Source organism: Castor canadensis, chromosome 12, assembly GCF_047511655.1.
Source record: "Castor canadensis chromosome 12, mCasCan1.hap1v2, whole genome shotgun sequence".
Taxonomy (NCBI): Eukaryota; Metazoa; Chordata; class Mammalia; order Rodentia; family Castoridae; genus Castor; species Castor canadensis.
The window spans coordinates 17765736-17791522 of record NC_133397.1 but is presented as its reverse complement, the minus strand read 5'-3'; the positions used below and the strand labels follow the sequence as shown (position 1 = coordinate 17791522).

Below are 25787 nucleotides of genomic sequence, written 5' to 3'. Positions count from 1 at the left end.
CACCTGCTCCTTCCACTCTCATTCTCTCATGAGTATAGTGTAGTTTTCCAGAGCTACATGACATATGATATAGGAACAGACTGAATGAGAAGCAGATATGAGAATTAGGCTAGCTCCTACTAAGCCAGACATTAGGGAGACTTGCCAGAATTTAAAACAATGCTGCCCTTCTCACCATTTTGTTTTACAAATGTAATTTTTGTAAGTTTATGTCAAGCATGTGAAAATAAAACTAGTTATTGCTATTTTATATGCAAGAATAACTATTTAAGCCATTAGTTTTATTTTCTAACATAGTAAACATGGATGTAACACATATAAATAAAAGATCTTTGGGGTCCTCAGTAATAAGATTATTAAAAGAACTTGAGACCAAAAATTTCAGATCCACTGACTGAAATTATGTCAGAAGTATGTCAGGAGTATGTGATAATTCCAAGTAGAACAGAGGGCGGGGTAATTCGCTCTACTAAAAACAGGTAATTTAAATTCTACGTATACTGAATAATGGCAGTTTCAACCCATTTCCTAATTCAGCTCTCAGATCAGCAGTTAGCTTGTATCCACCAAGGAGGAAATAAGAGAGCTATTAACAAGAGAAACTGATCAAAGAAATTCCAACAAAACCAAATGCTTGGACCTTCCCAGGCATCGTTCAGCCCATAAGTGGCAAACTCCTAATTACATTTTTATTCCCTTCCCTGGACAATGTAAGTGCACAAAAAAATGATACTTGAGAAAAATCTGTGAGGTGAAAAAGAATACAACAAGCAGTACAAACAGAATAATAAAATATGTTTGCATAATTGAAAGAAAACATAGAGCTATAAAAAACAACCAAAAGGATATTAAAAAAAAAACAACTTCTCAGATGAGTATGTGGTATCCCCAAGTCCAAGGCCTCAATATCATATTTCTAAGTCCCATGATCTCATATGAAGATATCTTAAAGGACTAAGAGCAAAGCCTCTCATACATTTGCTTATGATTTCTTTTTCCTGCCCTACTGTGCCCTTTACCTTTACTAAAGTGTCCCATATTTTACATACTTATAAGGTGTCAGTAGCATTTTCAATTATCTGATCCTAAATAATTACTACAGCATGTTTGACCTAGTAGCTAAGAGGAATCTAATAACTTGCTCAGTTGATTGAGCAAAATGTGAATGTAATTGTGTCCTACATTGACATCAAGATGTTCACAGTTTTCTTGGTATAATATAGACTGGTGCTTAAGGTGTGGTTCCCCTACCAGTACCACCAGCATCACCTAGGTATTGATAAAATTTAAATTCTTAGACCTACTCTAGAGCTATTAAATCATAAAGTCTGGCAGTGGGACTCAGAAATCTTATTTAACAAAGCCTTCCATGAGATATGATGCATGCTGAAATTTGAAAATCTCTTGTAGAGAAGAAATCCAAAGCCTTAGGGAGATAGTAAGGTGAGTATATTTATTACAGGTGACCTGTCATTCTTTATGTCCCCCAGGAGGATCTAGAGAATACTTCTTTCTCCACTAATTTGAAAAATATATCAGTAAAGGCTTGGTGGTATTACCTGCTTGCCAGGAATAATAGTGAGAAATGATGCCATTGAAATGGCTTCATTGTATTCATTGAGAATGATGGAATCCCAAAGTGGCAGAAACCAAGAGAAGGCACTTAACCACCAGTGGTAAAGCACATGTGACACTACAATGGGAAGCAAGATGAGAACAATTAAAATGGAATATACCACATAAATCAGTAGCAGTGATTAATCAATTACAGTATTCCTAGAACTGAAACAGAGGGCAGTCTATTGAAGTTTCACTTGATCTATGTAACAAAAAAATCTCTTATGTCTAGTGAACAGAAACCTGACTTAATCACCACAACAGAAATAGCGCCCTTCATCAAATCCCCAGAACTGAATGAGTTCATGAGACTCATTCTGAGGGTAACACAAATCCACCTTTGAAAAGGGCCTTCCAAAAGTTTCTACAGAAAATGTTCCTTCTAGCCTTCCATAAAGAGGCCTCAAGATAGTTTATTTTTTTGGGATGTGTATGCACCAAGGAAAGAGAAACACCCAAACCACTTGACTTGAACCACCAAGTTACCACACACAATATGAGATACCTATTAAAAAGTAGATAAGCTAACTCATGAAGCCATACTTGACCATTTTCCATCAAGTGGAAATACTTTTTATGAGACCAATATCAAACAAGTCCTACAGGCATGCACAGTGTATATAAATGGCCCCAAATCCATGGCATCTATTGTTGCTTTCTTTCTCTCAATATACACTCAAGTTTCATGAGGATTCCTTATAACCCCCCATGGTGTGGTCCCCAGACTGGCATTATCAGCATTACCTAGGAATTGATAAAAATGAAGAGTGACTGAGGAAGAAAAGGTTCAGGTCTGAATTAAAGACAGTTTTATAAGATGCACTGAAATGACCCAAAAATGACTAACTATTAAATTATCGCCCAAGTCAAGGATGTACTTTGGGTAATTGAGGGAAATCCTCAGTAACCAACAAGGTAATTTTATTCTTTATGTTCCCACAACTCTAGGTTCTACTGGGTTACAGGTCTTAATTTCCCAAAGAAGAGTGTTTCTAACAGGGAACCCAACAAAAGTTCTACTGAACTGAAAGCTGAAGTTACTTCTGGGCTTCTTTGGGTTCCTCATGCTACCGAACTAATAGACAAATAAGAGAGTTACTTACTGGCTGGAATACTGGGAAAATAGAATGGGTACTAATCGAGGGACCATGGAAGAATATCCCCAAAATCCAAGTGATTGCCTGTTCACCTCCAAGAGCTTCCATCTCTAATAGGAAAGTTAATTTAAAAATTAGAATTCTATTTTGAGCCATGAGAGTAAGTAATACTACACTTTCCTTGACAACTGGACATAAAACCTAAGGAGAATATATGAAACTGTTTGCAGGCATTGGAAGCAATCCATGAAGAGCTGTGATCCTTGAGAAAAGAAAGACATGAGAGAATGTCTGCATTCATCTAGGTTTTTTCCCTGGGAAAATTACTTGGACCACACTACAGGAGGTATAAACCAAACACAAACCAGCAGTTTGCTGAATTATGAAGAGATAAAAGTTCACGGTTGTTAAGGTAGCTGGTATTGCGTGTCATAGTGAGAAGAACCACACAGAGTGAAGCTAAAAGGCTTGTGAGGTAGTTCTCCTCGAGTCCTTAGCCAACTTCTGAGCTGCAAGTCTACAGGGCAAGACTCTAGTAAATGTGCCAGTGTTAAGGGGCTAGGAGGTGAGAACTGATTCTGGAGGGGACAGAGCACTTAGATTTTGCAGTTTGAGCCCAGCCAGAGTGGAAGCATCCTAGAAAGCAACATGAGCATTCAGTTGAGACACCAGAAAGAATATGCTATAAAAGGGAAGTGAGTGTCATAGAGCCTCTGTTCTCAGCCATGCCAGTCTGTATGCAAAGGGGCCATAAATGACTATATGGTGGCAAGGACAGATGTTATTCATTGAGTAATAACCTGGGCACTTCTCACCAATTCATATTTAACAACATTTATTGCAGATAATCCCATGCAGAAGAGGGGAGGGATAACCAGACATGTGATGACAAATAAGTTACACTAGGCTCATTCTATGCTGTAGTGATGACTGTTCTTAACAAAATTGATGTCTACTTTGGATGTGGGATAACTTCCTCGATTATAGAATATCTGTCAGCTCCCCTTATCTAACAACTTACAGCTGTCTTACATGAGATCTCATAGCTTCACCTCAGATTAAAAGATATCTTTTATGGTAAAGGAGGTAATAATAGTAAATGCACAGCTATGCAACTTAACTTACTAAAATTACCATATATCATATTAACTGATGATCTGTCTAACACAATGGTAGAAGGACCTATTAAAGGCTTATGTAGCCTACACATAAGGAATAACAATCTAGGCTTGAGGCACTAACCTCCAGGATGCAATGTATGCACTAAAAAAGCAGCCAATATGGTGTATTACACCCAACAGCTAGAACACATAAGTCCTGAACCAAGTGCTCATTGAGTGTGACTGGCTTCTCTAGTGACTCACTCCATCTCTATAACCTTAAGGTCTGCAAGAGTATAGGAACTGATTAATTGGGTGGGGAAGGTATGAAAATCACAGCAATGGACATAAAATTTCCCAAGTCTGAAGCTCTGATTATTGCCTGATCCCATTGGTAACTCATGCTGATGAATCAGCAGGAACTAAACTAATTCATATTGGTAGAAAATAATTAATCCAATCATGTGGGAAGCTAAAGTTGCTACTAAATAATGAGAGGACTATGCCTGGAACTCAAGGAATCCCCTAGATGTCTTTTGGTACTTCCATGCCTAGTGACAATAGGGAACAGGCAAGTGCAGCAATCTAAGGACTCAACTTTCTCAGGAATAATGGTTTGGTCACATCACAAGCAAGCAATCTAGACCAGCCAGAATACTGATCAAAGGTACAGGAAACCTATGTAGAGAAGTTAGCAGATGATGAATATAAATTATAATCTTGTAAACAGTTACAACAATGGAGAGTCCATTATATTCCAATAACTTCCCTAATAACTGATTATAGTAATTCAATCAGTCATTAACTTGACTCGAAGACAGATTGTGTTGCAGAGCATATGCGAGTGACTCAAAGAATGAGTTAAAGCACACACTAGAATCCTAAAACTATCATCTCCATCTAATTCTCATTTCAGTCTTAACAATGGTTAAGAGCTGTAATGGCACTCACCTCAAGAATAAGCGGTGTGCCTGGGGGCCTTCTTTAACTGTACAGGACACACTCCAACCCTCTATCCTTCAGGTGAACAGGTCTGCTGTGCATTCTTCCAGCTTCATACGAATTTGGCTTCCATTGCATCCAATAATCATCTCTAAAAATCCATTATTATGCTGACTTTTCTTCATTCCCTATCTAATTCCCTTCGTCCTGCTCCCAAATAAAGTAGTTGTATTTAAGACTTTACCTCAAACTTCATATTCTGAAAAATCCATTATAAGAGAAAGGGCACAAGACTTGCATAATCAACCCAGCCTACATCCAATATACCTGTTCCTTTGGTATCCATGAGCATAGGTTCTAGGAATCACCCTCCAAGACCCCACACACACAGAGACCAAAATCTGAAGGTTCTCAAGTCCCTTATATAAACACGGCGTAAGATTTGCATATAACCTATATGTGATCATCTCTAATTAACCATAATACATAATGCAATGCAAATATTGTGTGCATAGTTGTTATACTATATTGTTTATGGAATAATGCCAATAAAATAATTTGTAAATGTTTAGAACAGATTTCATCTGTGCTTAATCATATTTTTCTCCACAGTTGGTTGAACCCATGAGTGTGGAGCCCACAGACACAGAGGACCAACTGTAAACGGGAGGATATGAGTAGGTTATACACAAATATTATTCCATTCTACATAAGGGACTTGAGCACTCACGGATTTTGATCTCCCTAGGATGCCAAGGGACAACTATAATTTCAGCTGCAGACTAGTAAGTCTGATCAGTGGTTTTGGAATTGTTTTACGGCCATGCCCAAAGATGCTGATCAATGTCACTGTGAAAGTAAATTTCTAAATAAAAGCCACTGATGGCCTTTAGAATTTCCATGAGAATGGACATGAGTGACTTAGTTAAGACTTAAAAAAGATTTTATGACATGCAGACAAAACAAGGCCACAAAACGCAAGAGAATGCCATCTTACCACCCAGCAATCCCACTTCTGAATATCGCCAGAGAAAACAAAATCCATATGTTGAACAGACATCTGTACTCTCATGTTCATTGCAGTATTATTCACAATAGCCAAGATATGGAGTCAACCTACGTATCTATCAGTGGATGAATGAGACACAGAACATGTGGTACAAATACACAATGCAACACTGCTCACCATTTAAAAAGAAGCAAATCCTAACATTTGCAACAATAAGGATGAACCTGGACAGCATTATGCTAAGTGAAGTAAAACAGACACAGAAAGACAGATCTCACTTGTATATGGAATCTAAAAGTAGACAGTCGTCAAAAAGGAAATAGAATAGTGGTTTCTAGGAACTGTAGGGGTACATGGTACTCCTTCCTATAAATTTTCACTTCCTGTCCCGTAGAAGGCTAAAATTCCAGGAAAAAATAATCCTCCGAATAAATCACGCTTAAGAGTAACGATATTTTAAACAAAAGTGGTGCAACTATAATGTGCCAACTTTGCTTGGCAGTAACATACTTTCTATAATTCCTTTTTTAATGTTTGCTCAAGTTCCCTAGAAAACTGTTACTACATATCACTCAAGAGTCAGACAACTTGTTCCTCAACCTTAGAAAAGGAGGCCCACTGTCCTATCCTACACACACACACACACACACACATACACACACTACATATACATATATATTTATTTATTTATATGTACAGACACACATTTTACTGCATACCACTCATTATCGTTTTTTAGTTTGTTTCCACAAATGCAGTGGCAATATCTTAAGAACTGGAATTTTATCTACTCATTTTTATATCTCATATCTAATACAATATCTTATAAAATGCCTTATAACTCAATATACCACAGAAGAGAATGTAATAACACAATTATAAAGGGCGGCAATTTAATAGAAGGAAGAAGACATTTAGAGATATCAGCATGTTCAAGATTAAAAAGAAATGAAAATTATTGTGCTATGAAAATGCAACATGATAACAGTAGATTTGGTCAATAATTGATTACTTTAGGATTGATCAGAAAGGATGAAAAACTAAAGAAGTATATTACGACCATTAACTCATACTGAGTTCACACTAAGATGTTACTGTATCATAACCAAAACAGGATGATTAGAATCTTAAATATTCTTAGGTTATAAAATAAGCTAAGAAAATTATTCTAAAAATCCATATAGGAAAATAATTGAATTTAGTGATGAAAAGTTCTGAACAAATTTGAAATAATTTGAAATATGGTTTGAAATAATCAAAACATAGACCAAATAATAAAATTAAAGAGATTGGTAATTTTAAAAATCAAGCAATCCTTTAAAAGTAAAAGGATGAAGAGCAGACAAAAATAGTTCTACAATTAGGAATAAGAACTTTTAAAATGAGATGAAATGTGTAATGATTCTTCAAATCAGAACTGCAGGGCCTCATACTTGCTGTGTAGGTGCTCTACCTCTTAAGCCATGCCTCTAGGGAGGTTACAAAAAAATTTTAGTGAATTCAAGATGACATTACAGTAAACTAGTGTTAAGACTTTTTTAAAAAAGAAGTTATATTAAATCTTTAAAACAAAACATTTTCTGACTTTAGGGAAATATACTTAAAACATTTTATTGTTAAGGCACTTTAACTCAAAACAGTCAATACATGAAAAAAGAAAAGAATTTTCCTTAAAAATTTACAAATAAAATTCTGCAACAATATCTCAAGTTTTTAAGAGTAATATTAGAGTTCAATACTCTGAAAAAACACAAGAAGTTATAATAGTCAATATTCACAGATCAAAAAGTTAAAAATGAGGAAAATTAAACAATGAAATTTAAGTCAGCTTCTCATACAAAAGAACTGGAATCAAAGTGATTATGCTAGGAAAATAATTGATTTGTCTTTAACAGTTTGGGGTCTGATCTTGAAAGATGCATGATGCGTGAACTATCTTAACCACTTTTCTAAAGAATCATTCTTTTTTTATACTGATAAATCACTTTGCATGAGCTTTAAAATAGTTCATATAGTAAAATTAGAGGGAAATGAAAACCCAAGGTCATAAATTAATAATCCTAAGCTTTGAAATATTTAGCTAATAACTTAAATGGTCTGTTTTCAAAATTTTTTTGGTCTCTTTTATTCTTTTAATTATAGTGTGCTGGGGGTACATTGTGACATTTATAAAAGTTCTTACACTATATCATAGTTGAATTCATCCCCTCCATCATATTCCTTTATTCCCTCTTACTTTCAAAATTTTTAAGCAAAAAAGATCCAGCATTCACAGAATGACAGATCTCAGTTACATATGAAATTAATACAAGTGTTTTAGAGCAGGAAAACACATTAATCTGATATTGACTATCCTAAGAAAATATAAATCCTAAAATGAATATGCTTTTTGTCTATTTGAAAGCATTCTGAATTAAACCATGCTATTACTATACATCTTCCATGTTTTACAGTGTAATAAATTAATATAATTTCTAAAATAGTTACTGTACCTTCAAAATAAAACATAAAAGAAAAACTAGTTTTAAATTAAACACTATTTTAAAAGAGACAAACTAATTTTAATCATAATTTCAGCTACTTTCTTTATTGGATTTCTGCCCAAATAGGAAAAATAATTAATTAGAAATTAACTGACATGAAAATTTGCAAAAGAAAAATAAAAGCCATTTTCTGGAGTTTTTAATAATACAAGCACTGCAAATAAACTTTTTGGTTTGCCTTGTCTGTAATTTTCAAAGAGAAAAGATATAAAATTTCAAGATATATAAGTGAAATTTAAAAGAACTCTGAAAAATTAAAGACCAATGAGATCCTTAGTGTTTAAATCAGCTCCCCTCCCAAATTATTATTACATAATCTTACTTTGGCATTCAAATTCATTTCTATTAACCTAAATCAATAACCTTGCCATTTTGTTCTATGGTAGCAAAACAAAACAACAAAAGCACTCCAGTTGAATGACAGCCACAGAAGTTATAGAAAGTGAATTATATTTTCAATAGAAACACTCCTCATAATTGCAGAAAACAATCTTCAAAATCTGCAGGGTTTTTATGAGGGGGAGCAAAACAACATGAACTTATTCAAAGAGTTTTGATTACAAAGAATAAAAAACTCTATTCTAAAATAGTTACAAGCCTGAGTTAGCTTGTGATCTAAAATATATGTATATATATATTATATTATATTAGTATATAAGTTTCCCAGCATAAATAAACTTTAAAACTCAAAATAGCAAATTTAAATTCACATTGTCTTCATAAACAACAATATTTCTGGAAATTATCTCCTAGTCTGAAATCAACATAATGATACACTCGATTTTTTTTCTTGCTTGCATAGGAACTTTCTAAGTTTTCCCCATCATTTTTTAAATTGCCAAATATTTTGTTCTTTAGAATTATTATTTGGTTCATGCTGACTCAAGTGTACTTGTACACTTTCATGGTTCTATTTTTAGAATCAAAACAATGCTCTAAACTTAATTACTGTTTACTTGCAAAATTAAGTTCCAATTCACAAGCTAATGCAATGACAAAATGAGGCTGCCACATCTCCATTAGGTAATACTGTTCTGGAACTTCAAGAATGTCCACAACATCAAACTTAAAAATGTTGACACAACTGTAAAATAGTGATTTCTAGAGGTTGAGAAGGGTATAGAGGGGTGTGGATGAAGAGAGATTGGATTCAATCAGAGCATGCTCTATGTATAGAAGGAAATACCCCATTGAACCTCATTAAAATGTACAATTAATACATGCTATTTGAAAAACAAAAATAAAAAATAACAGAAAATATCAAATCAAATTAAAATTGATATAAATATAAAAGAAAATATTATGATATGAACTAAAGACAGGAAGTATGGGCCTTCTCTTTGATATCCTTTTAAGAAACATCTATACACACTGATATTTTCTATGGAAAGTGGAAATGCAGCATTAACTCTCTTTATAATAAGCATGGTTGCAATTATGAATCTACAAAGGTTTTACAAAGAAAAACACCCTTCTCCCCCCAAGTCAGAAGGTAATTATAAAAAAATAGCCATTGGATTGAAAACCACAAATAAAGGATAGTCTATAAAATATTTTCAAGATAGATTGGTGAACAACATTTCCAAAATAACCTTACTGAAAACAAAGTTTCACATTCATGATCACAAAAAATTCCTACAACATTCTAATACTGTCTCTAGGGAAAATAATCTGAAAATGCAGATTCCCTTAACATGCTTTCATACTAGAAGTTGTAGTTCTGTGCTTACCATTTTTATTCTAGATCTGGAGCATCTAAAACAAGATAGCAATTATAGGGTATCCTATGTGTCATTTGTTTCCAAACCGATGCATAAGCAATCTGAGGTTTCATCTCCTACTGAAAAATAAACAAAAATAATGTTGTAATTTTCAAAGTATTATAGATCTTAGTGAGTTGTTCAAGACTTGTTTTAAATAGCCTATCATAAATAGGATTGTTTACTTGAAAATTCCTAAAAGTCACACTATAAAAGGTAAAGAAGGAACTAAATAGGGCATAAACAAGTTATACAGTTACGCTATATAATATATAACAGCTTAAAAATGTCTTAATCACTTAACAATATACATCCACATTAGAAAATGTATAATCTATTGTTTAATCTATTTTGTTTCTTTCGGTGGTACTGGAGGATTGAACTCAGAGCCCTGTGCTTGCTAGATAGGCACTCTACCTCTTGTGTCATGCCTCTAGCCCTTTTTGCTCTGGTTATTCTTGAAATAGAGTTTTGCTTTTTGCCCACGTTGACATGGACTACAACCCTCCTATTTTATGCTTCCTGCTAATAACTGGGATGACAGGCATGCCACGACACCCAGCTTTTTCTGTTGAGACAGGATTTCAAGAATGAACCACTATACTCTTGATCTCAATCTCCCAGATGGCTGGGGTAACAAGCATGCACCACCAGACCCTATTGGTTGAGATGAGGTTTTGTGAAATTTATTTTTCCCCACACTGGCCTGGAATCCTGGATCCTCCCAGTCTCAGCCATCATGCCAGCTCCTCTTCTTTTTTTAGAACTACAATTGTCTCTTAACCATAAACCTATCTTCAGAATAGAAACTGAATCATGAATGTAACCGTTATACCCAATGTGTGTGTCCCGTCCTTATCTCAAATTCTTGCACAGCATTCTTAGAAATTGCTGTAATTTCAGAATTCCTAGCACCAAAGAAAAAAAAAAGAAATAGTTCTACTATTTCTCAAAACTAGTCTTCAAGACAAATATAATAGCTTTCTTAGGATAATTATTAGCATTTCTAACAGGGAGCAATTTTCATGTACCAGGTATGACTGAAATGCCCTATATGGTTCACCTTATTTAATCCTCACAATCAGCCAATGGATTGCTATGTTTATGATTTTACAGATAAAGAAACAGAAACAGAAGAAGTTTAAAAGATTACCAATAGTTTGGTTTTACAGTTAATGAGGAATGAAGCAAATATTCATCCTTGGGAATTTGGGCCTCCATGTCCACAGGTTGATCTACCATCCAATGTAAATGACTCACAAGTCTGTAGCACTCATTAGTTCTGCACTCTCAAGATTAAGACTGACATTTTGAGATGTCTAGATATTATATCAAATTTAAAATGCCAAACAAAACTCTCTAAAACTAGGTTGCCATTCCAGATTTCTTTCAAAGATGTCTTCCCGTTGAACAACTATAGGAGGGTAGGCACAAATCACCGAATACTGCCTCATTATCAAAGGGTAGTCAGTTATTTTTGTCCTTTTTTTTCCTAAATGGTTATTATTCTGGTTCTCATCATTATCTATTCAAAGACTTCCAGGCAAGAACAAATATGCATATAAGCAAATAATTCTAAATAGAAAAAAATAACACCTTAGAAAAAAAAGACTCCAGGATGTCCTGGAGAAAATACTATGAAAGTGTACTCAATTACCTTGAATATTTAAATGCCAAATATTAAAGTGGACTGAGAGTATGAAAAAGCTAAGCAACCAATTGTCTAAACATACAAGGCAATAGAACAATACCTGGCCAAAAATAGAAATGCCTTGTGTGGGTAGGACATTTCTAACATGATGATATTTTTGCTAGTGAATTTACTCTGAATTAAGTTTACTACTGAATTACAATCTCTAATTATAAGTGTAAATTCAAAAATACAGGGGTGAAAAATTTTGAAGAGTTTCACACATTTTCTCTTGCAAAATAATTCAGGAAGTTATCCACAGCACTCTGTAAAGCTGTGGCTCTCAACTGTGATTCACCTGAGGTGCTCTAAAATCCCTATGGCAAGGCCATAGCCCCTGATTAATTAAAACAGAATATCAACAAAGCAGGACCCAGGCATCCATCCAAAGATTTTCAAAGTTTCCTTTGATAATTCCAATCCAAAGCCAAAGTTGAGAAGCACTATGTTAAGACTCCCTTTCTGTACTTGTTTAATAGGCAAGAGAGTTTCAAGTACTGATATCTTCAACCAAGAAAAACTACTAAGACCATTCTGTCCTAGACTCAGTACCTGCAGACAATAATAATAGCAACAGCAAAGGCCAGTGGTGACTCTGGAAGAATAATAGAGGATGAAGAAGCTTAGTAGTAAAGAAAATTAAGCCAGATTTTTTTGTGTAGTTTTGTTTTGTTTTAAAATTATAATTGTGGCAAGCACATAAATTTATTTGTAGTCCACAAAATCATGTTTCTTCTATTTGTCTCAAAGTTATAAGTTTTCCTTGAATGAGACTTTAATTGATTTTTTTTTCAGTTTGGAGCAGTAATATTTGGTTCTCTGGCTGCTTATAAATGGCTACTTCCTCTGCCAATCACATAGTGGATTCACTGTGTGCTGAGAGTACCAGGAGATCAAAGAGGAGGTCAAAAGGAGATTCTTTTAAAAACTGATGGGAAAAACATACTGGCAAAAATATATACAGGTATAGTACTGGAATTCCTGGCCAGAGCAATTAGGCAAGAAGAAGGAATAAAAGGAATACAAATAGGTAAAGAAACTGTCAAAATATTCCTATTTGCACATGACATGATCCTATACCTTAAAGACCCAAAAATCTCTACTCAAATTGAAAAAAGTGAGAGCACACAAGGGAGGGGTGAGGATAGGCAAGACACCTAAAAAATTAGCTAGCATTTGTTGCCCTTAACGCAGAGAAACTAAAGCAGATACCTTAAAAGCAACTGAGGCCAATAGGAAAAGGGGACCAGGAACTAGAGAAAAGGTTAGATCAAAAAGAATTAACCTAGAAGGTAACCACACACACAGGAAATTAATGAGTCAACTCCCTGTATAGCTATCTTATCTCAACCAGCAAAAACCCTTGTTCCTTCCTATTATGGCTTATACTCTCTCTACAACAAAATTAGAAATAAGGGCAAAATAGTTTCTGCTGGGTATTGAGGGGGTGGGGGGGAGAGGGAGGGGGCGGAGTGGGTGGTAAGGGAGGGGGTGAGGGCAGGGGGGAGAAATGACCCAAGCCTTGTATGCACATATGAATAATAAAATAAAAAAGAAAAAAATATATATATATATACAGGTAAAGGAAAATAAAAGACTTTATATAAGGGACACAATGTACAGTTTGAAAGCCAAGAACCTACAAAACCTCTTCCTCAAGTAATCTCACTGCTTTTCAAAAGACAGGACAAATAATGGATAAAAACACTCAGAGTCATCTTACCAGGTTGATACCCATGGACAAGACATTTAAATACTCGGGGCCTCACTCATAAGGTGATGGTGATAGACTGGGGAAGAAAGCTCCTTCCACTCATGGGTGGGACACTCTCGTAGCATAACACTCCTGTTCTCTTTGCTCTCTTACTCAAGCTTCCAGGAAAAGGATCACTCCAGCAAGACCAAGGATAAAGGTACATGTTGGATTAACCCCCTTGTCCTGAAGCTGTCTCAGGCAATAAGTTTTACATGGTAGCTCCAGCCCTGCCCAATCTGCCTGTGTGACTAAATAATTCTTGATTCAGTATTGGCGAGTCCATCGATCATGAATATAAACCACATTGTTCAATATCGTTTTGGGTTTTGTTTAATGCTTAGAAGAGTGACATTTTGCTTACCAGTAGTGTTTATCTTTGTCTCTCTCTAAAGTGATTTAGAATTCAGACAAATGGAGCACTGGTTAATAAGCTCCACCTAAAATTTAATATCAACTTGCTTCAGAGTTGAGGTAGGAATGCAGTAATCCCTCAAAAATGTGGTACCTGCTCCTAACACTACCATAGTCACTGCTATAATTATGACAAATTCAAAAGTTAGAAGAAAAAAAGAGGGCACATTTTAAAGCATTTATGAATTCAGTATAAAAATCTAAATATAATTTCAAATAAAACACTTTTTAACAATGCCTCATTAAAAATAAGACACCTCCACTCATTGAACAAGTGCAATCTATTATGATGCTAGTTACAACAGAGAATATTGAAAAAACATTTATGAAGTCAGAACAAACATTCACAAAGGGACAGTATAGACTACAAAATCTACAGTAACTAATTCATGAAGAAAATTAACATAACATTCACAAGCAAAACCAGACAACACTATATTACATAAAACATTAAAATTTTAACAATAGTTTAGAATCAGTTTGATGTCTCAAAGTTTTAACCAAAAATATGCTACAGTTTATTCTACAAACTTTATCTGGCTTAGCAATATGCTAGGAGCATACTCGGAAAAAAAAAAAACCTAAAGATATATTTTATCTGCTAAGAAATAATTTGAAATAGAAAATTGATTCTTCAAAATGAGTGTAAGAAACCCATTAATCAAAACAAGGCTCATCAACCTGAAATTTAGGAACCTTGGAAGATTTGTGAAACTATTGAGATTATTTGTAAAACTTCTTGCATGTGTGGATGTATGTCTGAAGAAAATCCTCTACTTCCACTACATTCTGAAAAGTTCAACATTTGAAAAAGGCAAAGATAACCTGGGGGACATGGCTCAAGGGTAGAGTGCCTGCCTAGCAAGCACCTGAGTTCAAACCCCAGTACCACCCCAAAAACACACACACACACAAAAGTAAAGATAGTAAAACATCATTTTACAATCCAAGTGATCATTCCCAGTTTATCCATTTATTTAGACTTCTAGTAAGTTTTGATGCCATATGACATTTTCAATTTGGACAATTTTAGCACATGAAAAACAAAAAATAGAATCTACAGAAAAGAATCTATTTTTGAAAAGGGTTACTTACCTTTTAAGTTTTCTGGTACAATTTCTTCATTAACATGCAATGCTTTCACTTCAGTCTGCAAGTTCATTGTGTTGTCATTTTCCTGTATTCCTTTAGTTGGTGGCTTTTCAAAAACGTTTTCAATGTAATGGGTGTTATTCTTCAAAGGATCTGCTGGTTTCCCAAATGAAGCTGATGCACATGTATCAAACACTATGGCAATTTGGAGATTATGTTTTCCACTACCAACTTCACTTCCTGGCATTACATTTCTAGAATGCAGCTTTTTATTGATGTGGCTTTTCCTGATGAGGTTCCTGTAGACATTTTTCCTCCTTATATGTACCTTTTGTAGCATTTGCTTCTTAGTGCTACAATGTGCATCTTCTTTTTTGTAGCAATTTTTATCTAACAATGGGCAAACTGGCTTACTCCGAAATTTGCGTTGGGTTTTAGTGGGTCCAGTAATAGTAACTGCATTAACTTGAGCTGAATCCTCAGAATAGAGTGCAAGACTAGATGCAACTAACACATCTGACAAACTCTTTTGCTCATGAATGACATCTACTGTCAGTTTTGTTTCAGAGCCACCCTCCCTAAACTGAAAAACTAGGCCTTGTTGGCTTAGAAAATCTTGAAAAAAACTTTTAACTTCTTCATTCCAATGTTTCCCTGTAGCAGGTAAAATGCCATGTAAGACACATGGATAACTTAACCTGGGCAAATTCAAAAGTTCCTCCGGAACAACTTTAAGATTTATTTTATCTGAATAAGGTATATAAACAGAAAATCCATAGTCAATCAGCACAAGAAGTAAATACATCTCAGAGACTTCAGAAATTTCTACTCTATTCCACTGATCTTCCAATTCATATTTGAACAGACAGCTAGAACCAGGAATTATGAGCTCTTCAGGCAATGTTTGTAAGGTTTCTGATAGATCTGAAAGCAACATGAAGATGTGTTTCATTGTATCAAAGAAATCTTCCAACTGAACACAGAAGTCTGATGGATCAGAAACAGCAGTGGCGATACCAGAATACTGCCTACCATTTTGAAGTGGTGCCCTGGGAAAGAATCTTGTCGTAAATGATGACATTCGTGTCTGAGATTGCCTCTTGAAAATAATTCCTGAAGGCTGAAGTTCATTCTCTTCAGCCTGGAATGAATTCAAATTTAAATATTCCAAAAGTAACATGCCATCTACCAAAATTTCTACTTCCCAAGCACAGTCTAAATATTTCAGGAAAAGGATGTCTATTTCCAAGTGAGCAAATAAGTACACGATGAACTGAAATGACATTTTCCTAGAATTTTCAAACCAAATCCATTTACAAGGCACAGCTTGCCTTGGAATATTTCTGATTTCATTACGAAGTACCTTGGTATTTCTGACAGGCACTATTTCATACCTACCATGATCTACTAAAAAAACAAGCACTTTCTCATCGAAACACTTTTTTTCTACTTTTGATCGGTACCACTGGAGAGTTTGATTAGATTTTGCCAAGCATTCTGAGCCTTTCTCAATATTTTCCATTGATAAGAAAGAAGAACTTTTTTCTTCTTTAGTAATTAATACTGCTAAATCTGATAAGATTTTATTATTTTTGAATAATTTCACATAAAATCTTCCATTCTTTGAAACACAAAGTATTTCAGCTTTTTCAAGTTGACCAGGCTTTAACATTTCAAGAGGAATTTTAACCAGTGCTTGGGAAGATGGTTGAAGGATCACAGAACTTCCATATTCATTGGATTGTCCTTTTGGGGAGACAACCTGAGGAATTTGCAATACCGTGTTCTGTAGTTTTGAACAAGCTGTCCATTTCAGTAGTTCATTGGTGACACATTTTCCATCAGAAAGTATATTTACCTCCCATTTGTGGTCATGCTTTTTCAAAAATTCACAAAAAACTATTTTATTACTTACTCTTGAGGCAAAATAATCCACAGTTTTACTGTCCCATATTTCATCAGGTTTATTCCACTTCACTCCACTAAGAAAAGAATGGATTCCTAGCTGAGGGATACTTAAGAATTCTCTCTTAAGTTCATAAATTTTAGACATGTTGACTATTGCCGTATTTCCATAGTCAAAAAATTCCACTTCGAAAGAATTATCTGGCAAAACTTTTTTAATAACTGCTCTGTAAATTGCACTGTCGCTGGAGTACTCTGCAACAACAAGGTCTCCCACCAGAGGGTTAAGCGAACCTGGCCCCTTCACTCTACTTGCAATTTTGTCATTCAGAGCATCTGCAAGTCTAATGATTATGTTTTCATTCTCAGCAAGCTGAATATGGAAACTTGCTGGACTGCTGATGTTAGACACATACCCTTTAACTTGGGTATTCAAGTAAATTTGGAGTTGGGGAAGGTCTTTAATTTGTGGTCTAATAAAACTGCATGGCTCTTGTGAGGGCTGATTTAAATTTCTGGTAAATGACTGTGATACAATCCTTCCTGACTTTTGGCCCACATTACATTCGTCAAGAATATGTGCAGATCCAGAGACAAATTTTACACCTTTATATTTAATTCTGTCATTGAATGACTTCTTCACTTTGTTTTTTGACAGAGGCTCAATTTTATAACAAATTGATGGTTTCAGAAACCTGGCAAATATAGTTTTGGGATGCACTGATTGATCTACTTTCTTTTCAGAATATGTTACTGGACTAGTTTTATTTATCGCATTATGGTGATAGCTCTTTTCTATTTTGTCTTTAAAGGAAGCAGCAAGTCTCTTATTCTCACTTAATTTATGACTGCCTTTCACACACTGTGCTTGGTCAGAATGCTCTTTTCCATAAGCATTAAGCAACATTTTAATTGTCTGATTTATATGTTGATATTCATCATATAATTCTACACCAAGTTGGCCATCTGATTCTCTGGATATTATTACTGCTTTTAATGGTTTCCCCAAGAAATTGTCCTCAAACCAACTATTGATTTCTGCTGGAATATAAATATCTCTAAGATCTGACAAAAAACACTGAATAGCTTGCATAGGTGTAAACAGTAACTCTGGAAACTGATCAGAAATTGCCCTCAACATATTTTCTTGTACTAATTGCTTATTTCCAAAGTCCACAAAATAAACCAGAAAGTCAGAGGATGAGTCTGTAGGGTGGGCTAAAGCTCTGTATGAAAGACCATCCCCTACATATTTAGAGATACAGAGCCTCAATTCATTAGAATCATATTTTGAATAATTTTTGAGACTAATCATCTCTGTAATTTTTTTCTCCAGCAACTCTAGATCTTTATTATTTCTACTAAGCTGGCAATAAAAATTCTGAGGACTATATATGTGAGAGATATATACTTCTTCTTCATTCCCAATGTTTATATTAAAGGAAGAATAATAATAACTATAAAGACTCACTGAAAATGGGAGTGGTTTTGATAACACACTATACTGTGTGGAGCCACAATTAATATGAAATTCTTTTGTACCAGTAAATGATGATTGTAAATCGACTAAATTACATAAACAATTAGGATGTATAAGAACTAAAGCATATATGATACAAGTCAACAACCCTCTAGAGGAAGAAACGAAATTTTCAAAGTCTCTGGCTGCTTCTCTAGTGCAATCAAGTAATTTGCAACTAATGGGTTCAACTAAATGGGTCAGGCAACATCTGAAGGCTTGGCCTTCTAAAAACAGAAAATGTGGATTAATAGCACAAAGATCTTTAATTAAAACTCTTTCTTGGTAACCATAGTCAACAAATATTATATCGACTTCTTTGTTTGATACTTGAGTCAAAACAGCACCTCTATACCACTTTCCATCTTTGGAATACTTAGCAACACAAGCAATTTGTCCAGTCTGATAAGGATCAGAATGAATGCTATAATAATTCTGAATTTGTTCCATCAGTAATTTTAAGTCTTCTAACTTACATTGGAGTTGACATGAAAAGTCACCTGGGCCATAAAAATAAGAGCATTTGACTTCAAGAATTGTTCCTGGTTTAAACATATATTCTTTAAATGGCCTTGATGATTCAGGTCCAACAGACATGGTGAAAAAACTTTTTAAATCTGGGAACTTGTACAAAGATGGGCAATTCTCTTCCAGCTTATTCAAATGGTAGTTTTTAAGTTTAGGCCTTTCAAGAAGGGAAGATACAACTTTTTTAATATTAACTTTGTTTTTTGATTTTAAATTTAACACTGAATATTCACTTACAGATTTTGGAAAACATTCTGGTTCTACTTCCCAATAGTCTGCATACCCTGCTTGTAACATAAGAGAGACAACATCAATATTTTCTGAGGCTTCAATACTCTGAATATTTACCATGTACTTATCATCTTTTTTTGCTGTAACTTGAAGCAAAATTGCTTTATTCAAAACAATCTTTTTAAAATAATCAACTGCAGCCTTTATCCATAAATCTTCAACAGGAAATATATACGCAAGTGAACAACACACAGCTAAGGCAGGCAACTCGCAGAACTCTGGAAGCAAAACTTTTACATCAAAAAATGGTATGGAATCAGTATTGCCATAATCTAAAAAATAGACATTAATCTTATGGCCATCAACTTTAGTCACCACAGCTCTGTAAAAACATCTGTCCTTGCTATATCTGGCACAACAAAATAATCCAGGTTCAGGATTTCTTAGAATCAGTTCTTCATTTTCACATGAATCATAAAATTTGTTTATATTTTCCATTATATCGTGAAATTCATTCTGGTGTTCACTGAGATGTACCCAGAAATTTGATGGGTTTAATACGTATGCTACAAAAGCTATGTAGGCAGCCTCTATCTCCATTTCTACTGTTTTAATAGGAAAATCTACTTTTAAAGTGCTTTTTTTAACTAGACCATCTATTGAGTGTTCATCATTTGTAATAAAACCATCAACTGTGGAACTGTTTACATCAGAAGTATTTTTCTCACTCAAGGTGTTGAAGATTTCTGAATAAGACACCGGACAGAGTGTCTTCAGCAGACACTTAGAATTAGTTGCAGATTCTTGAGTTTGCAATGTCACATAATACAAATGATCATCCTTATTGAACCAGTCAATGTGTGCATATACTATCTGTCCTAATAATGCTTGCTTAAATACACTCAGTTGAAATTTTCTTGCATCTCTGTCTGGACTGTGTAAATATGTCAAAGAACATGGAAATGAAAACAATGGTACTAAAATAAAATCCTGCTTTAGTTTCTTTACATGAATTGAGGGAATATTCTCAGTACTGCCATAATCCATAAACCAAATTTTTACTTGATTGTTGGGCAAGAGCTGCTGAAGAATTCCTCTGTGCCACTGTCCATTTCTCCTTTTAGCAACACAAAGCAATCCAAAGTTGTCACATGCAGGACTAGCTTCTTGACTGATAATATCATAATGCAAGTTCATACATACTGTCAAGTTTTCTAGCTCTGGAATCCATTTAATTAACTGACAATAAAATTTACTTGGGCTCAGCGCAGAAGATACCTTTATACTCTCAAAACTTCCTACCATCAAAGATGGCTGCAAATTATCCAGAACATGTTGAATATCAAGTAAAGTATCCTTATTACTTAATGAAAATTCAGGTATATTATGTTGTAATAAATCTGGCATTTGTTTAGGATATTCTTTTAACATTTCTACAATGAGACGAAATGAATCTCCATCAATAAATCTTCCTAATTGTAATTCAAGAGCCCCAGATATAACTTTTGGCACCTCAAAAAGAATCATGTGCAGAGGCAAAATAGCTTGTACATAACCTTTCAGTTGTATTCCTACTAATGACTTGAAATAATTCAAAGCCTTAGGAGACCATTTTTCCCCAAGTGGAAGGATGTTGGCAAAAATACCAAATATAACCCGTGGTGGTAGCTCAAATAAATTATCACAGGCTGAGGCAACATGAGTACTATCAACTCTTATTTCTTCTCCACGATCTATGAGGAGCACCATATAAAGGTCATTTTTCTTTTCCATGACTCTTCCTCTGTGCCATTCTCCAGTTATTCTTTCTTCCACCAAACAAAATTCATCAATGTCCACATTGTTTTTCACTTTTGGAATATGCTGAATTTCTTTCTGCAATATGTGGTAGTCAAACTGACATTCACTGTTGTTTCTGCCTTGAAATCTCACCAAAATATCTTTGGGAAGACATTCTATATGTGATACTGTCAGATCCACATCTAAAAATGTTGGTAAAAGAGATGCAGAATCCATTTTCTAAAAAGCAAATAAGTAATAATTAACTTCTGAACAGATGGCTGTAAAAATTAAATGTAATTATCTTTATATAAAGTTTGCATGTAAATATAAATGGTTAAAATGATTTTGTCCTTATTTTTATCAAACCAAACATGTTCATAAAATTGTATACATTAGACAAAACATTGTGAGATAAACAAAAACTATTCACTGCCTCATACATCTCAAAAAATTTCACTGAAGTAACCAAGAAAATAAAAAAATAGGGAGATGATGTGTCAACACTGGAAAACAGAATAGCAACCTTTATTTACAAGCAACCTTAACAAAGTTCTACTAGGTATTAGATATGACATAAGGAGCCAAATAAGGTTCACTAGTGATCTTGTTCTCTTCCTGTAAAAAAACACTTTCTCTCAGATTCCTTACAAAAACCCATAAACAAAGGGGTGTATGAGAGCAGGGAAGATAGCAAACCAATGAGGAGACACACTATTTACACTCTCTACCTTGTGTTAATTAGCAATATTTAGAGCCTATCAGCATCATTATGCAATCCCAGTATTCTTCTTTGACTGAGGGCAATAGGCTAAGATGTGGACAACACTAAGAGTGGTTATTAATGGACAAATAATGAAGCAAGTTAGGTATATATGGGTCTTGCTACTGGCATGGCAGGCCCATATAACCCCACCCTCACCCCACATATAACACTTAACCCATAAACAAGGAAACACAAGAGACTCCAGCTATGTCTCCTCTCAGTGGTGCTGGGGACCACATCTGGAGACTTGGACACATGGTCAAAAGTTAGCCTATGGAGCTATCCTTCAGTCCAGTAGTGAGAAACTACACTGAAACCCTCCCACTACACAGTCCTGCCTAAACACTGAGAATACTTCAACTACAGATCACTGGTGATTAAAATTTCCAACCAACAAATTTGGCCTCAGGCACATAAGAAATATGGGAAAAAAATGTAACATAATACCCTCAGAGGTCAAGAACTCTACAGCAACAGTCCCTAAGGTTAGTATAGAGGAAGAGAGCCCAAAGAATTCAAAAAAATGATTATAAGAATGATCAATGAAAAGAAAGAGGATATGTACAAACATGAATTAATTCAAAGAAATGAAAGACACAAAAAGATAGATAAATTTAAAAAGGATATAAACACACAGTTGAACAAAATTAGGAAAACAGTATAGAATATAAAAGAGGAATTCATAAAAGATACAGAAATCTTGAAAAAGAAAATGCCCAGGACGACCATGGGAAGTGGACTAGGAGGGAGTGAAGAGTACTGGAAGAGATGAACCAATTAGGGTTGTAATAGATATATGCATAGGAACAAAACAAGGAAACTCCCTGTGTAGGTATCTTTATCTCACACTAGCAAAAATGCATGCTTCTCTTTTTATCTTTTATGTTTTTTTCTTCTACAAAATCAGAGAACTCAAGGGTGGAACAGGTTCTTCCAGGAAGGGTGGCACCAGAGGAAGGGGAAAAGTGGAGAAAGGTGTAGGCAGATGAATATGGTGCAAATAATGTATACACGTGTACATAAATACAAAAATGATACCTGTTTAAACTGTTCCAGGAATCAGGTGATGGAGGATGAAAGAGAGCAGTGGAGGGGGCAAATTCAAGTATGATATATTTGGTACATTGTAAGAACCTTTGTAAATGCTACAATGTACCCCCACCCAGCATAATAAAAAAAAGGAATCATACTGAAACTCTGGAAATAAAAAGTTCAATAAGTCAAATAAAAAACTCACTGGAAATTCTCTCCACCAAATTAGATCAAACTGAAGACAGTATATTGGGGCCTGAAGAAAAGTTAAGTGCATTGGAACACTCAGGTGAAGAAAAAGGAAAAAAAATAAAGAACAATGAATGGAAGATAAAAGAACTCTGAGACTCCATTAAAAGACCAAACCTATAAGTCAGAGGCTTCAAAGGAGAAGAGGTGCATGCTAAAGCTATAGGAAACATATTAAAAAAAATAATAGCAGAAAACTTCCACATCTTAAGAGATAACCATCCAGGTACAGGAGGCCTCTAGGACTCCAAAGACACACAGTCAAAATAGAATCTCTCTACACACATTAAAGTTAAAACATTCAGCACAGAGAACAAGGAAACAATATTGCAAGTTTCAAGGGAGAAGCACCAAGTCACCTATAAAGACAAATCCATTAGAATAACAGCAGATTTCTCAAAAGAAACCTCGAAAGCAAGAAGGGCTAAAAATGAGGTATTTCAAATACTGAAAGAAAATAATTGCAACCTATCTTATTCTACTCAGCAAGACATCATTCATAACTGAAGGAAAAATAAAGACCTTCCATGATAAACAAAAAGGAATTTATGACCACTAAACCAGCACTGCAGAAGATACTTCAAGGAATCCTACCCAAAGAAGAGAAAGATAAATCTAATCATGAAAATATGGGGAAAAAAATCTCACCAGATGAGTATATAAGCAAATAAAGAAAAGTCTCTAACACTATAAAAACAACAAAATGTGAATTACTACACACTTTTCAATATTAATACTGAATGTGAATGGCTTCACTTCTCCAATCAAAAGACATACAATCAAAAGACTGGATCAAAAAGCAAGAACTAACCATTTGTTGTCTACAAGAAATGCATTTTACTGGCAAAAATAAACATTGGCTTAGGATGAAATAGTGGAAAGCAATCTTCCAAGCAAACAGACCTCCAAAGCAAGCAGGAATAGTTATACTCATATCTGATAAAGTAGAGTTCAAGTCAAAATTAGTGAGAAAAGACATATTAACAAAGGGAATAATTAACATATATGTGCCAAATGTTAGTGCATCTCATTAAACAAACACTACTGGACTTACAACAGGCCCCAAAACAATAATAAGAGGAGACTTCAGTACCCCATTCTCACAAATAAATAGGTCATCAAGACAAAAAAATCAAAAAATAAATCTCAGAATTAAATGACACTATAGACCAAATATCTATAGAGTATTTCATCCAGTAGCTGCACAGTTATTTTCTTCTCAGCAACCCATGGAACTTTCTTCAAAATAGATCTCATCTTAGGACACAAAACAAGTCTTAGCAAATAAAAGAAGTTGGGAAAAGACACAAATTAATAAGGTTAAAGATGAAAACAGCGATATTACAAGAAATATCAATGAAATCCAGAGGATCATGAGGAAATACTTTAAAAACCTGTATTCAAAACAAACTGAAAAGTCTAAATGAAATGGATAAATTTCTAGATGCATTTGACCTACCAAAATTGATCCAGAAGATATAAACCACCTAAACAGAACAATAATAAGCAATGAGACTGAAACAGTAATTGTCATCTATCAAAAAAAGCCCAAGTCCAATTCACTGCTAAATTTTACCAGATCTTTAAAGAAGAACTAGCACCAATACTCCTCAAACTATTCCAAGAAATAGAAAAGGAAGGAAAATTACCAAACTCATTCTATGAAGCAAGAATTACACTCATTCCAAAACCAGACAATAACACAACACAAAAAGAAAAAATTATAGACTACTCACTTTAATGACAATAGATGCAAAAAACACTCAACAAAATGCTTGCAAATTGAATTCAACAACACATTAAAAAAAGATCATACACCATGGTCAAGCTGTTTTCATTCCATGGATGCAAGGATAGTTCAACATAAATAAATCAATAAATGTAAACAGTATATAAACAGAATAAAGAACAGGATCATCTCAACTGATGCAGAAAAAGCCTTTGACAAAATTCAACAACCTTATATGATAAAATCTCTGAAGAAACAAGGAATACAAGAAATGTTCCTCAACATACTAACAGCAATATATGATAAACCTGTAGCCAATGCCGTACTAAATGGGGAAAAAACTGAACCCATTTCCTCTAAAGAGACAAAGGTGCCCTCTCTCCCCACTCTTATTCAATATAGTTCTGGAATTCCTAGACAGAGAAATAGAACAAGAGAGAAGAAATAAAAGGGATTCAAATAGAGAAGGAAAACATCAAATTATACCTATTTGCAGATGATATGATTTCATACTCAAAAGGCCCCAACGATTCCATCAAAAAGTGTTCTACATTGATAAACACTTTTGGCAAAGCAACATGACATAAAATCAACATATAATAATCAGTAGCTTTTCCATATTCCAACAATGAACAGGCTGAGAAAGTAATCAGAAAACAACCCCATTCACAATAACCTCAAAAAATAAAACATCTAGGTATAAACTTAACCAAGGAGGTGAAAAGACCTCTACAACAAAAACTATAAAACACTGAAGAAAGAAACCACATAAGACACCAGAAGATGGAAAGACCTCCAATGATCATGGATTGGCAGAATTAATATCATGAAAAATGACTATACTACCAAAAGCAAACTACAGACTCAATGTAATGCCCATCAAAATCCTAATGTCATTCTTTACAGAAATAAAAAAGTCATAAAATTCATGTGGAAGAATAAAAGACCCCAAGTACCAAAAGTAGCTCTGAGCAAAAAAGGAATAATGCTGGAAGAATCACAATACCAGACTTCGAATTATACTACAGAGCT

The 25787-nt window shown here is 34.5% G+C and overlaps 1 protein-coding gene across 3 annotated transcripts in view; it reads right to left on the bottom strand.

Annotated features, from left to right (window-relative positions):
* Tdrd15 (tudor domain containing 15) overlaps positions 1-25787 on the bottom strand; it is a 102281-nt gene that overhangs the window by 6078 nt on the left and 70416 nt on the right. For 2 of the 3 annotated variants that reach the window (XM_074049257.1, XM_074049255.1), the window contains 2 exons: positions 15021-21219; positions 10039-10148 (listed from right to left, as the gene is read on the bottom strand). In XM_074049257.1, the coding sequence (XP_073905358.1) occupies positions 10093-10148; positions 15021-21216 (6252 nt within the window). In that variant the 5' untranslated portion in view covers positions 21217-21219 and the 3' untranslated portion in view covers positions 10039-10092. The remainder of the gene's footprint in view (positions 1-10038; positions 10149-15020; positions 21220-25787) is intronic. The other variant, XM_074049256.1, reaches the window with a different exon arrangement.